At 36.5% G+C, this 14,615-nt stretch overlaps 1 protein-coding gene across 1 annotated transcript in view; it reads right to left on the bottom strand.

Annotated features, from left to right (window-relative positions):
- The window catches only part of ABCB5 (ATP binding cassette subfamily B member 5), a gene marked incomplete at both ends in the record, with an annotated part of 76,737 nt that overhangs the window by 39,081 nt on the left and 23,041 nt on the right, over window positions 1-14,615 (bottom strand). Inside the window, 3 exons of the mRNA XM_081147374.1 lie at window positions 858-995; window positions 2,581-2,742; window positions 13,618-13,788. Coding sequence (XP_081003500.1) covers window positions 858-995; window positions 2,581-2,742; window positions 13,618-13,788 — 471 coding nt within the window. The remainder of the gene's footprint in view (window positions 1-857; window positions 996-2,580; window positions 2,743-13,617; window positions 13,789-14,615) is intronic.

Genomic DNA, 14,615 nt, shown 5'->3' with positions numbered 1-14,615 from the left:
GCTCTTTCTCGTGGCTCACTGGGAAAGCCATGCAGGGTGTTCTTTTCTCCCCTGTTCTGCCTACAGTTTTTTTCAGAGCTAGGTGCCTGCAGGGTACAGTTTGCTCATGTGTTTGGCCACCAAGTGCTTTCTCTAGCTCTTGGTTTGGCCAGTAAAGGTGCAACCATGGGGCCCAGACAGCATGGGCCTATGTGTCAGACAGGTCACTGATGCTTGCACCTCCTACACACAGCTTTGTTTGTACCCCCAGGATCTTCCCTAGTCCCGACCAACCTGCTTTAACCCTCTTTACATCCCACACCCCTCAGAACTACTCTCTTCAATTGCCACTTTTACCTCGTCTCATTTCTGTATCCACATTCAGCCTCCCTTCCCTTGACATGCCCAGAACCGGCTCTGGGCCTCAACCCACGTGCAGAACATTTTCCACAGCACTCTCTCTAGTTGTGCCTGGAATTAGAGGACTCGATCCTGTATATGCTGGTGCTGATCTGTGTCCTGGTAGCGGAGTGGATAGCGGAGTGACCCAAATTGATCTTGAGCATCACTGTAGTATCTGTACTACACTTCCTGAGTCACTGTCTTAATCCACAGTTTGCCTCACAGGAAAGAATAATACAACATTCCCATGAGATTTCTTGTCCACACAATGGCTTCTGACAAAAATGCCGTCTTATTTGAGGGCCTCTTTCTTACAGTGTCACAGTGACGTTAGAGTGAAGTTTGGGAAAGACTTAGGTTTTTATAAATTTAGTGCAACAGTAACATTTTATCATAAATAAATTCTAAATATTGTAAGGATTAAATCAAAATTCATTGAAGAACATGTCGGTAAAACTTGATAGTTGAACTATTACCTCTTTATGTTGAGCAGATTCCTCAGACTTGTCAGGAAAGTCTGACTTGATTCTCTTCATGGAGTACAGAGGAGTTGAGCTGGCATTTTTTTCAGAATATGCCATTGATTCCATCTGTTTATCAGCTTTTTTAATATCCTTAAATGATGAGTATACAAGTTACCATGATAATAATGCCTTAAAAATTCAAAGGAATTTTATTAAACAGACCTCTAAACAATATTGCCTCTGATATTGAAAGTGGTTTATTCTTGTGCAGGTCTTGCTAAAGTTTTCAGGCTTCACAGAAAGCAAGTGTCACTCATATTAAAATGTGAGTGACAGTAACTTATCATGCCTTCCCTGACCTCCACTCCCCACCCCACCCCAAAGATCTGTATAATTAACTGGAGAAAACAATGCCTTAATCCAAAAACAATTATTCCACCAGCAGAGACAGATCTTAGTTAAAGGAGCTTTGTGAGGGAGATGACTCAAAGATACTGTTTCTGACCCCTCTTCCTAGCTTTCTGGGTAGCTTATAAATTTACAACATGTAGCTAGGCACTTAAATGTGAGGCTAGTCCTATGCCTGAGGGAGGTCTCAGGAGAATAATACTTCCCAGGCCTGCCAATGCTGCCCATTCCACACTGATTAAAAAGCAAAACTGGTGCAGCCAGCTCATAAACAATAAAGAGTTCCAAAAATATCAAGTTGAACTTAATGTAACTGTTTAAATCATAGGATAGGATGAAGTTCTAAACCAGAATGCTCTAAATCTAGTTTTGTTTTTCTTGCTACTCAGGGAAATGAGGCCAGTTTTAGTGAAATAAAGGAGATACATAGTCTCTGCTCATCTGAGTGGTGTAAGTAAATAAATTTGACTTCCCCATGAAGGGAGGAAGGGGATGAGACAGAAATGTGGAGCCCAGTGAAGATGATTGTGGCCGAGACCAGGGTGGGGAGTAGAGATGAAAGACATAGGTGGATTTAGGTACAAAGGAGAATACGCACATGAAAGGCTTCCCAGGGACACTGATTCTTTGACAAGCTTAACAGCTGTTATTCAGTCATTTCAAAGCACAGTGAACTTTAACCAGTCCTATACTATCCTAACATCTTTAATCACACATTCCTTTATGCTATCACTTTTTTTTTCTTATACATTTCTCTACTGAGGAAGAAATCTTTTATTTGACTTTTTTCAGGAGATATTTACTTTGTGAAAAGTTTAAAGTAACATTTTGACCTCTTTTTATAATAAATTTTTCTAAGAAGGTGCTCTAACAGGACAAAGACAATGCCATTTCCTGAGAAGGCTGCTAGACAAAAGAACAAGTTTTGGTATGTATATATCTCTACCTGTTTTTATTTCATTTTCATGTGGACACTAAAGGAATATGTCTGTAAATAATTATGCATGTTCAAGACAAATAATTACAGCATTAATCTCCATGGTTTGAACTTTTCTGAAAAGTTTCATTGGGTAATACTAATGCTAATAACAGTAATATAATAGGATTTATGTCGATGATAATTCAAAGCACTTACATGAACGAACTAATTTAATATTCACAGGAATTCATGACTAGATTACTATTATTTTCCCCATTAGACATTAGAAAACTGAGGCAAAAAAAATTTAAATGACTTGACCAAGGTCCTAAAACTATTAAGTGGCAGAGTTGGGATTCCAGTGAAAAAACCCCCTGCTAACATAAAGTTATATCAGGTAAACATTACCTGTGACATTGCAAGTGAATAATATAGACTTTGTTTTGCCATTAATTCAGCATGTGTTCCTTTTTCCACTACCATCCCATCTTTTATGGTCACAATCAGATCTGCACTTCGAATAGTGGAAACTCGGTGTGCTACCACAATTGTAGTCCGACCTTTGCTTGCCTACAAAACATTAAGTACAGAAAAAAATATAAAATTAGGAGAAATAACAAACTCTTCAATATTTAAGACAACTACTCGTCATATATTTTAAATGTAAACGAGTGTTATCTTTGGATACAGAAACTTGGAAACATTGATACATTAGGAAGGCCAATGAAAATTAAAATGAAAAGAAAGTCAGACAGTTAATTAGATTCCAAATTGGTGGATTTATAAAACCACAGTATTTTAGAACTAGGAAGGAAACTAAAACCCATTCAGTCTGAGCCACCTAACAGCTCTCTGGTTATTAGTAACTAAAAGTAACTAACATACTCACTATTTCTCATTTTCTTCATCTTTAAAATGGGGATATCTCTTAACTAGGTAGGTAAAGATTCAAAGTAATGTATGTTTTTAACTTTTTTATAAGTATCATATACATATAGAAAAGTACATGTAAGTGTAAAGATCAATGCAATTTCACAAACCAAAAATACCCAAATGCATAGTACCCAGGTTAAGATACATATCATTATCAGAACCCTTAGACTCTCTCAGGCTCCCTTCTAATCACTGTTGCCCAGCTCACACACACCAATGGTAACCACTATCCTGACTTCTAACAGCACAGATTAGTTTTGATATTTTGGGGGTATATTATGTAAATGGAATCATGTAGTATATGTCCTTCTATGTCTGGGCATTTTTGTTAAACATTATGTTCTTTACATTCATCTATTCTGTTGTATATAATTGTGAATCATTCATTCTTAATGCTGAACAGCATTCCATTGTGCAAATATACCACAATTTATTTACCTATCCTACAGCTGATTGACATTTGGGTAGTTTCAGGGTTTTTCCTATAATGACTAGATTCTTATACATGTTTATTGGGTGAACATATGGACACAATTCTACTAGTTATATACCTAGGAGAGGAATTAATGAGTCATATGTCCAGCTTTTTTAGATTCTGCCAAATAGCTTTTCAAAGTGGTTGTCTCAATTTATAAACTTTTGGAGAAAAGTAGAGAGCTTTGGTTACTCTATATTCTCACCAACACTTGGTAATTTCTGTCTTTGTCTGGTAGGTGAGTACTATTGTGGATTTCATTTGCATTCCCCTGATGACTAATAAAGTTGAACAACTTTTTATATGGTTAGTGACAATCTGGATATTCTTTCCTGTAAATTGTAGATTTTTGCTCATTTTTCTATTGGACCTGTCTTTTTCTCATCAGTTTTCAGGAGTTGTTTATATATTCTATATATGAGAACTTTGTCAGATACTATGTGTTACAATTATTTTTTCCTTCTAAATGGTTGTCTTTTCACTCTCTTAATGGTACCTTTTGATGAATATAATTTAAACATTTTAGTGGTGTCTAATTGATCAGCTTTTCTCTTAGTTTATGATTTTTTGTGCCCTATTTAAGAAATCTTTACTCCAATGTCATATGGATGTTTTCTATCGTTTACCTTACAATCTTTATCATTTGCCTTTCATATTTAGATCTATACTTCACTGGAAATTGTGTATGATGTTAAGTAGGGGTTAATGTATATTTTCTCCATACAGCAGTAGCCCTTATCCAAGGTTTCACTTTTCATGGTTTCAGTTACCTTCAGTCAACCTTGGTCTAAAAATATTAAATGTTAAATTCCAGAAATAAACAATTCAAAAGACATTTTGAGAGAGACAGCATTCATATAACTTTTATTACAGTATCTTGTTATAACTGACCTATTTCATTATTAGTTATTGTCTTTAATCTCTTACCGTGCCTAACATAAATTAAACTTTATCATAGGTATGTATGAATGTATCGGAAAAAAATAGTATGTATAGGGTTTTGTACTATCCACAGTTTCCGGCGTCCACAAGGGGTCTTGGAATGTACCCCCTGCAGATAAGTGGATCAATGTATAAGTTAACCAGTTGTCCCAGCAGCATTTTTTGAAAAGGCCATCCTTTCTCTGTTGCACTGCAGAGCTCTTTGTCATTAAATCAGGTGACTGTTATTTTGTGTCCGTTTTTGTATTCTGTATACTGTTCTGTTCAGCTTGTCTATTATTGTGCCGATACCACACTGCCTTAGCTACCACAGATTTAAACTACCCCTTCATATCTATTAATACAAGTCTTTTAGCTTCACTGTTCCTCTATAAGACTGTTTTGATTATTCTTGAGGTAATGCAGTTTTGAAAATGCCTAGCACAATATCTGATACTTCTGGCATATTGTAGGCATACTAAAAACTTTCTGGGTATTTAATAGCTGATAGCTAGTTTTATTAATACTACAGTACTGATATATTGCTGACATTTATTTTTATTGTTCATATTTTTATTCTTATTTATTACAGAGAAGGAAGCTGGAGCTCAGAGAAGTTAAGAGGCTTGCTCAAGGCTTCACCTAGTCACTGGATGGACTAGTACTAGAATCTGGTATGGTGTCCTCTATTCTCTGAAAAAGCTCTCTCCATTGCAGTATAAATTCTCGATGAAGAAGATGAGTATTTCTTTCAAACTCTTCTATTCCAAATCTATAAGAAAACTTTTTTAATGAAACTTTTCAAAATAATAGAATAGAATTTATTGGAGGTATCTGAACAGGGGAATAGTGTATATAAATGAAATTTGTTCTTTAAAAATTACCCATCACTCTGCATTTACATATAGATACAGAATCTTTAAGGTCTATTTCTATTAAATTCTATTTTTTTAATATAGGCAGATCTTATGTTTTTGTGATTTAAGAGGTTGTAAAATGATCAAGGTAAAAATGACTGATGCTGTAATAAATAACTATAGACGTAATAGTTTGAACTGCTTTTATTGCTGCTTTTCTCTTTTTGCTCCTTAAGACATATATATAAATTTTAATTTCAGGTGATGCACTCAAGTCAGTTCTGTTATCTTTAAAAAAGAAGTAGGAAGGCCATAGAAATAGTCATCCATCAATAAGCCAAGCAATATTACAGGTTAATTATTAACTACAGGTGGCAAAAATAATTCATACTTTTGAGAATATCTTACATTTTAAAGAATGTTAGATTTTTAAAGGTTCTATAGCTAACATTTTTCTATGTGGTTTTGCTTATTAGGAAAGTATGCTTATTTCCTTCTGAGAGACAGGGAAACTGCAGCTCACAGAAGTTAAGCAGTGGATGCCAGTCCACATAGCAGTCATGTGGCAATGCTAAACCACAAACTCAGGTTCTTTGAATACTTCAAGTCCACAAACCCAGTGCATCTCTGTGAGGTCTTCCTGTTAAAGTGACAAAAGCACTTTGCATTGACTACTTAGACCTTGTAAGTTTTCTCTTCCTGTGCCTTATACAGCACTAAGGACATGTTGATACCTGAGATACTTGAAATACAGAAGATGAGTACAATTGCTTACAGCTCCACCACATCATAAATGTGACCTAAAACTGATGTACTAGCCACAGGGAACCAAAAATTCAACACTAATTGTTTCAGACTAAGACAGAAGAGATTTTGAAAGCCAAAGTCTCCTAGAAAACTGAAGAAATCTGAGCTGATGCTTTGTCTTTTAGCAAGAATTGCTGTAAAGATAAGAGAAGTCATACAATTCATTCCACTGTTTTTTTTGTTGTTTTGTTTTTATGCCTCAAAGTAGGTGTGCTACATTTTCAATAAGCTTTTGTTGCTATTATTTCAATAAAATACCAATTTGAAAGAATTTCCTAGCATCTCCTCTTTTCCTTCATAGTTCATACAAAGCTAAAGCCAAACAATAAGGTATTTGACCAAAGAAAGGTCAACAGGAAGATAGGTCTCTACTTGACACCTTGCTGGCATTTTTCAGATTACTTCACAATTCCATGCACAACCATAAATCACCAGGTAATTAGTGTGGACTCTAAAATAGAGGGTGCTTTAAAACTTGCCTCCAAGAATTGCTAGGGCAGAGATAAGAGCCTGAAGAGACCAGCTAGCTTCTCACCAGTGGTGGTAATGGGCCTTGAACAAAGATGGGCAACAGGAAAAGAACAATGCAAAGCTGTGAGCATTTGAGAGGGCCTGCATTTGACCGCTTTGTCAATTAACAAGGATATTATACTCTCTGAAGCCTGTAAACACAGTTCTGGTGCCCCACAACAAATGTGGGGGTGGGAAACCTATGAGAGCACAAATTCCCACTGACTGTCACTTAAAAGTGGATTGGGGGTCCAATGACAATATATGCCTATGGTCTTCAAACTCTCTCTCTTTTTTTTTTTTTTTAGTTTTTTAAAGGATTTTAAGCAAAATCCTTTCACAGAGTGAAAGCACATGTGGAAACTTGATATATTTAAATAAACTGTACCAATTAATGGTGGCTGCTCTGATTGAACTGACGGTGGGGGAACCCTACCTGCTCATCCACCCCACTCCCCACCTTCTTTTACTCCCCAAGAGGCTCCTAGAAAATCCCAGTCCCCAGTATTCCAAGAATACAGTCTGAAAAATCTCTTACTACTCTTTTACAAATTTCCACTTCTTTTAGCTACAAATTTTAATTGACCACGTGCTATGATAAGGTCTCTATTGTAGTTATATGGGAAACATGGATTTCTGGTGTCTTAACTACCTCACTATGATGTCAAAAGCCAATTGGCTTGGCATTCTTCTGCAGCAACACTGGTTCCATAACTGAACAATGTCATATGACAGTCAGGTCACTTCACCTGTCCAAGAATACTTTCTCTTTTGTAAAATGAGATGACCAATAGCAGAATATCAGGCATATTTAATAAGTGACTCATCTACTCCTCAACCCCTTCCTTTCAACTTGTAGGAATCCACTCATGTGAATATATACATGCTTAGGTTAAGAGCCTAGAAAGGGAAACACATTCAACATCTAAACTCTTTGCTGAGATGAGAGCATTTGTGCTATCTAATTAGTAACAAGGAATAATACTCTACTACGAAGTTTTCTTTTTAAAGACTGAAATCTTTTTATTCTCCCTTCTAAATAAGTTAACAAGTTAACAGCTGGCAATAATAAAATGATTATAGTCATTTAATACCTTTCTACTTCATTTAACTTTGTTAACAGATTAATTATTTGTGGATACATTTACAAAAAAAAGTAAATGAAGAAGTGATGGGCAAGAAGAGAAAAATGCTAAAATAATTAGCTCATCTTTCTTTTGGGAGGGAGTAGTATCTTATCTATGTCAGAATACTGACTGATAAACAATACACTACAGAGTCTCATTTGGCAGCAATTAGGACAATCAGTATCTATGCACAGGAGCTTTCCTTATTTGTGAGGGAGGGCAAAGCTTAGGAATAATTTCAATTTACAGAAGTAACTAAGATACTTATCAGTATAATGAAAAAATTACTATATTTTTAAAGCTTTTTATTATATTTTAAGACTTTGAAATATCTTGCTAAGTAATAATGATTTAAATTCATTTGTAAAAGAAAAATCCAGTACCTACATATATACAATAGGATCAAAATAAGCAGCTTAAGGGGACAAGAGTGAGTGTATTATAAGCCTACAGGAGTGCCTCAATTTGGGGTATGGTTTGAGTTTCTCTCCCAAGAGGGCATAGTGGTTTTGGGAAGAGGCTAGATTGTTTTTTTATTTTTATTTATTTATTTTATTTTATTTTATTTTATTTTATTTTATTTTATTTATTTATTTAAATATCTTTATTGATTTCAGAGAGAGGAAAGGAGAGGGAGAGAGAGAGATATGAACATCAATGATGAGAGAGTCATTGATCGAGCCCACAACCTGGGCATGTGCCCTGACTGGGGATCGAGCCCCAATCGCCTGGATCCCAGGTCGACGTTCAACCGCTGAGCCACGCCCGGCCAGGCTAGATTGTTTTTTTAAAAATGCTGGTAAAATATGTATAACATGAAGTTTATCATTCTAACCTTTTTAAGGGAAGGGTCCTGGATATGAAAGGCTAATTTCTTTTGTATCACTATTCTTTTATATAGAGGTTTAGACAGCTATTACTTTTTGGTAATAAAATATAAATAACAACATTTTAACCATTTTTAAGTGTATAATTAAGTGGTATTAAGGACATTCACATTGTTGTGCAACCATAACCACTACTATCTTAAGAACTTTTTCTTCATCCCATACTGAAACTCTGTACCCTTTATACCAATAACTCTTTATGCCCCTTTTCTCTCAGGCTCAGTCACCTCTATTTTATTTTCTGTCTATAAATTTGACTATTCTAGGTATCTCATATAAGTGTAATTATATAAACTTGTCTTTCTGCATCCACTTTACTTCAGTTAGCACAATGCTCTCAGAGTCATCCGTGTTGTAGCATGTGTCAGAATTTCATTCCATTGTATGTCTATACCAAACTTTGTTAATCCATTCATCTGTTGACGGGCATTGGATTGTTTCTACCTTTTGGCTATTGTGAATGGTGCTATTGTGAACATTGGTACACAGATACCTGTTTGAGTCCCTACTTTCAATTTTTTTGAGTATATACCCAGAAATGGAATTGCTGGATCATGTGGTAATTCTGTTTAATGAGGCTAGTTTTGAAGAATGATCTGGATTCAGATTTTGCTTTAGTCCCTGGCAGATGTGTAATCTTGATGCAGTACAGCATGGTGGTTATGTGAATGAGCTATAGGGCTGACAGTCTGGGTCCAGGTTCTGTCTTCATTGTTACTCAACTGCTACTTAACCTCCCTGTGCTTTTGTGTGTACATCAATAAAGTAGAGAATAAGTGTTGTTATCTCACTGGGTTCTTGAAAGGACTAGCTATTATTATCATTTATTCCTTTATTACACCTAAAACAATGGTTTATGAATGACTTCAATATTATTTGTAAATCTTTGTGTACAAGTAAAGTGCATTTGTAGTTTTCTGAAGAGTTACAGAGTCTCAATGGGGCTCTGATCTATTAAAAGGAGAGAAGCACTACCCTAAAAGAAGTTAGTGGCCTATAATTTAACACTAAGCCTTACAAATGTGAGCACAATTGATCAGGCTTATAAAATGTCCCATGATGCCCGGGGAATGAGGTAGTTTCTGTGTTACCTTTGTTCTCCTGGCTAAATTCCAGCCAAGGAAATCCCCTTGCAGAAAAACTCCTTTCTGTTCCCAGTAATTAAATGTCTCTACAAATGGTTAAAAAAAAGAAAAAAATCTAAAAAATCCCCAATATCACAGAGAACAAGATATGTAACTGACATAGACACACCAAAATATGTGTGTGTGTGTGCAATAATGAAGTTATTCATTATTCAACCCACGATAACTTCAACTCTGGATAACCACTTCTTGGGGCTTAATTTAATGAAGCTACTGTAATATACTGATTTTCTTATTGTTTAGTTCTCCAGGTGGTATAAATATAATGTAAGGGGTCTCGGAGGAAGACCAACAGAATGCATCATAGTGGGAAAGAACAGTGATGATAAAGAAAAGCCCAAGAAGGTTGCAAGAGAAGCAGTTCTGTCTTTTGTGATAGAAACACTTCCCTTATAATTAATAAATGGCCTTTTTAAAGGTTCTCCATTGATGTGGTATAGCTGTACCTCCCTTAATAATAATTATTCCTTAGATCTGCATACCACTTTTAACATTTCAAAGAGCTTTTACAGGCTTTATTCCAAATCAGTGTGGGATTCCTCTGCTTCCCCAGTGACCTGGAGATGTTTATTGCCATGCCTCCTCACAGTAGGACAGCCTGGAAGCCTGCTGCATTGGCATGCCAGGTCCAAACCAGTAGCTGAGTGGAAATCCATAGCTTGTGACATTAATCTGTATCCACTGACCCTAGGTTCTCCTCTTGAACAAGATTAATGAAGCAAAACTAGTTTTTGGCAAGCCTAAATTAAGAAATTCAGAGAAGAGCACTTCAGGCCTTGGAACTATTCTGTATCTCACTCATCCAAAATCCATTCAACAAATATTTATTGGCTGTCTACTAATGGCCAGGCATCGTTCTACTGCTGTGGACACCACAGTTAATCAATCAAAGCCTTTGCCACCAGACAGGTGACATTCCAGTGGGAAAAAGAGAGACAACAAAATAAACACACAGTATGTTAGCTGATGAAAAGTGTTACGGTATGTTTAAGGAGCAGCCAATGTTGGGGAGAGTAGTGGGATGTGTTTCCTGAGGAGTCTGGTACTAACTCCAGAGAACCTTGGAGCTTACTGCAAGGAATTTGGCTTTTATTTAGAGTGAAGAGTGAGGTAAGGGGTCACTGGAGGATCTGATGCTGAAGTAGGTCATGATCCAATTTACATGTTAATAACATTACCTGGCTGCTCTGTTGAGAAAAGACTGAAGTGGGCATGGGCTGAAGCAGGGAGTTAGCTATTGCAATAATCCAAGTGAGGACAAGAGTGATAGTTCCCATGTGTCCCTTTTAAATCAAAACCCACCTCCTGCTCCAGGAAACTACTGACTTGATATTTTAAAATCACTATAGATTAGTTTTACTGGTTCTAGAACTTCATATACAAGGAAGACAATAGGGTAATGGAGAGAAGGGGTTGGGAGGAATATGTGACGGCTGGGCATGGAGAGATGCACCAGGAAGGAGGGATACTTTTTACTCTTCCCTTTTTGGTTGGCCAGTGGCTTACATGATATTTTGAGTTGTAAAAATCTGTCGTGAGTTACGAGGTATCACGCAGCAGGTCCTGAGGTTCTTAGATGAGTACAAACGAAACCTGCTGGATGCCATACTCTCCATATGTAGGGACCTCTCCAAAGGCTTGATTCTATAACTGCTGTATCTGTGGTGGGGGTATAGGACTCATGGCACTGGAGCTTTTGCTATCTTGCCTATATTTTAACTCTCTTCTTCGCCATGAGTCACTTTCCAATAAATTGAGGCATATATAATTAATTCAAGTTACTGTGCTACATCACCCCACTTGTTACCATTTACTCTCACCCCCCAAAAAGACAAACATTGCTTAAAGCAGTTTCATGCATATATACCTCTACAATGTTGACTTAATCCCCCACTTTATAAATTGAAAAACAATAGTAAATGTATTTTTAAAAACTTAAAAGCCCCCATAACTCTTCCACACAATTGTTATTATTTTCATATATGTTGCCTTCATTTTTGTTCACATGTACAACTATTTTATATAATTGGAATAATAGTTTACAAATATTTTGCATTGTTCTTGTTTAACTTATGATGTAGATTTCATTTTAACCAGTAGGAAAAATAAATTGTGTATTAGTTTATCATGTTGCCAAGCAACTATTCATTTTTAAGGTTCGAACAATTTTTGATTGCCTGAAGTGATTAACATACTGGATGAAAAGACAATGGGGACAATATTTAACCTTTAAGCAACTCTGGAGACTATAACAATATGCTTTTAAAAATCTTATATATATATATATATATGTCAGTTATACCTCAACAAACCTGGAAAAATTCTTATGTAATTTAAGATATGGTTATGTTAAGCGTAATAATTTTTCAGTACATTGAAGCCTTAAGGAACAAAATAGCAACAATTTTAAACACAATTTGAGTGCATTCTATAGATAGAGCCCTGTCCTAGATATTAAATATAAAAAAGTGAATAAGCATTAGTTATGCCCTTGAGGCATGACTATTTCTTGAGGGATCACTGTTTCTTCTTCACCCAAACGAACAAGTTAGCAGTGTCCACAATAAACATGCATTTTCTTATCACTTGTTTATTTTATGAAATTAAGAAATATCACGTGCAACATGTGACACATTCACCAAGGGATGGGAACAAGGGTAAAAAACTTACACGATCTGATTTGCCAGTTGATAGTAGTAAGTAATGAATTTTTCAATAAGCAGTGCGCACTCTGACTGCCAGTAACCATTTCTGGTCCTAAAAGTCAGCATTTGAAAAGAAAAGCCTATATTTTCCTTGAGAAAAAAACAGCACATTTTCAAACAAAGTCAAAGTAAAATGTGTCATTTAGCCTTCGGAAGGGTTTGGAGGCCATGATTAAGAAGAGGGGTTGGTCGCCCTAGCTGGTTTGGCTCGGTGGTTATAGCATCGGCCCGTAGACTGAAGGGTCTCCGGTCCGATTCCAGTCAAGGGCATGTACCAGGCTGGGTCCCCGGCCCTGGTCAGAGAGAGTGTGGGAGGCAACCAATTGATGTGTCTCTTTCACATCGATGTTTCTTTCTCTCTCTCTCCACTTCCCCCACTTCCACTCTCTCTGAAAAGCAATGGGAAAAATATCCTCGGATGAGGATTTAAAAAAAACATAGAAGAGGCTTTGGCCATTGAAAAAAGTATCTGATGGCTTCATACCACCACTGCCAGCTATCCTCCCAGATGCAGTGCAATTTGGTAGAGTCACGATGGCACTGTGGCCATGACGCATGTGCGGCAGCTTGCAGTAAGCAGAAGGTCAATGTGAGGTTAGAGGGCCCAGGGCTGTTGGGATAGGATGGTTCAAGTTCAGGTTAAACCACACTATATGCTTCTCTACGTGAGGTGAAATTAAGTTAAAATGAGTACTCCAGGGTTACCCTAAGGAAGAAAAGTTGTCAAAGAGAATCCTACAGGTGTGTATGGAAAAGGCAAAGGTGAATGTAGTTATAGTCATGATGATGGCACTGGTGTGGGGTTAATATGGGGAGGTGGAAATTGCAGACCTCCCCATATTAAGGTTTATATAGGATGATCAACTTCAAATACATTTTTTGCATCAATTAAAGCATCTTCTCCAAATCATTTCCTATAACCATCACATAAATGTTTACAAGGGTGAACAAACTGCATCCATATGTTAAGGAGGACAGTAAACTTAATAAGTAATCCACTATGGCACTATACTTTCTTGTATTTAAAAACAATGCTGAACTAAGAATATAAGAATAAGAAATGTGTCCGCTCACTTACCTTTTCCAGTGCAGCTTGAACAATGGATTCGCTTTCTGTATCTAGGGCAGAGGTAGCCTCATCTAAGATCAGTATCTTTGGGTTTCGAACTAAAGCTCTAGCAATCGCGATCCTTTGTTTCTGTCCTCCACTCATTTGAGCTCCTTTTTCCCCTACTAAGGTATTAAATTTCTAATGAAAAATAGGAAAGGGCAAAGAAACAGAAGACAGGGTGATCAAATGATTAGAAAAGAAAATGACAAATAATCATAGTTTTATTTCAATACTGTAAGCTTACTCGCTAGTTCAGCCTGGCTGGTTTTGACCTTTGATTGGTTCTTTGTAAAAACAAACAACTATTTTTAAGTCTAGTAAAGAGAGGACCTAAGGAAAATGTGGCTAAGGATAAAAGAAATGAGAATATATGATAATAGAGATTTTAAAGAGGATTAATAATAATTTGAACCAATTTTCAAAGTTCTTAGAAAATTTTTAGAACACATTGATATCTTTAAAAGAACACTGTAAGTTGGAAAAAGGAATCTCAGAGATGTAAGATTGAGTCCCGCCCGATCATTTTAGTTATCTGCCTGGAAACACTAGCAAATCTGTATTGTTCTTTCTTAAGTACAGAAAATTGCTACGGTTGTTACTGAGACTGAGTCCTTAAACCAGGAAAGCTATACCTGCTACATGGAAATCACCTTGAATACAGGAGGAGGGAGACCTGGGAGCTGGTATCATATCTATAATATGATCCTAAGTAATGATGGAAAAATACAAAATAAATTGGCCTGCGTACTGAAAATAAGAAAAAGAACAACAAAAAAAGAACATTGTAATACAAACACATACTTAACTATTATTCAAAATGTTTATTAGTGCCCAGCTGGCTCAGAGGTTGAGCATTGATCTGGGAGGTCTTGGTTTGATTCTTGGTCAGGGCTCATGCCTAGGTTTCGGGCTCTATCCCCAATGGGGGGTGTGCAGGAGGCAGCCAAGCAATGACTCTCATGATT

Source organism: Miniopterus schreibersii (assembly GCF_964146895.1).
Source record: "Miniopterus schreibersii genome assembly, chromosome: 9".
Classification (NCBI taxonomy): domain Eukaryota; kingdom Metazoa; phylum Chordata; class Mammalia; order Chiroptera; family Miniopteridae; genus Miniopterus; species Miniopterus schreibersii.
Note: the sequence above shows the minus strand (reverse complement) of the source record. Positions and strands in the feature narration are given on the sequence as shown.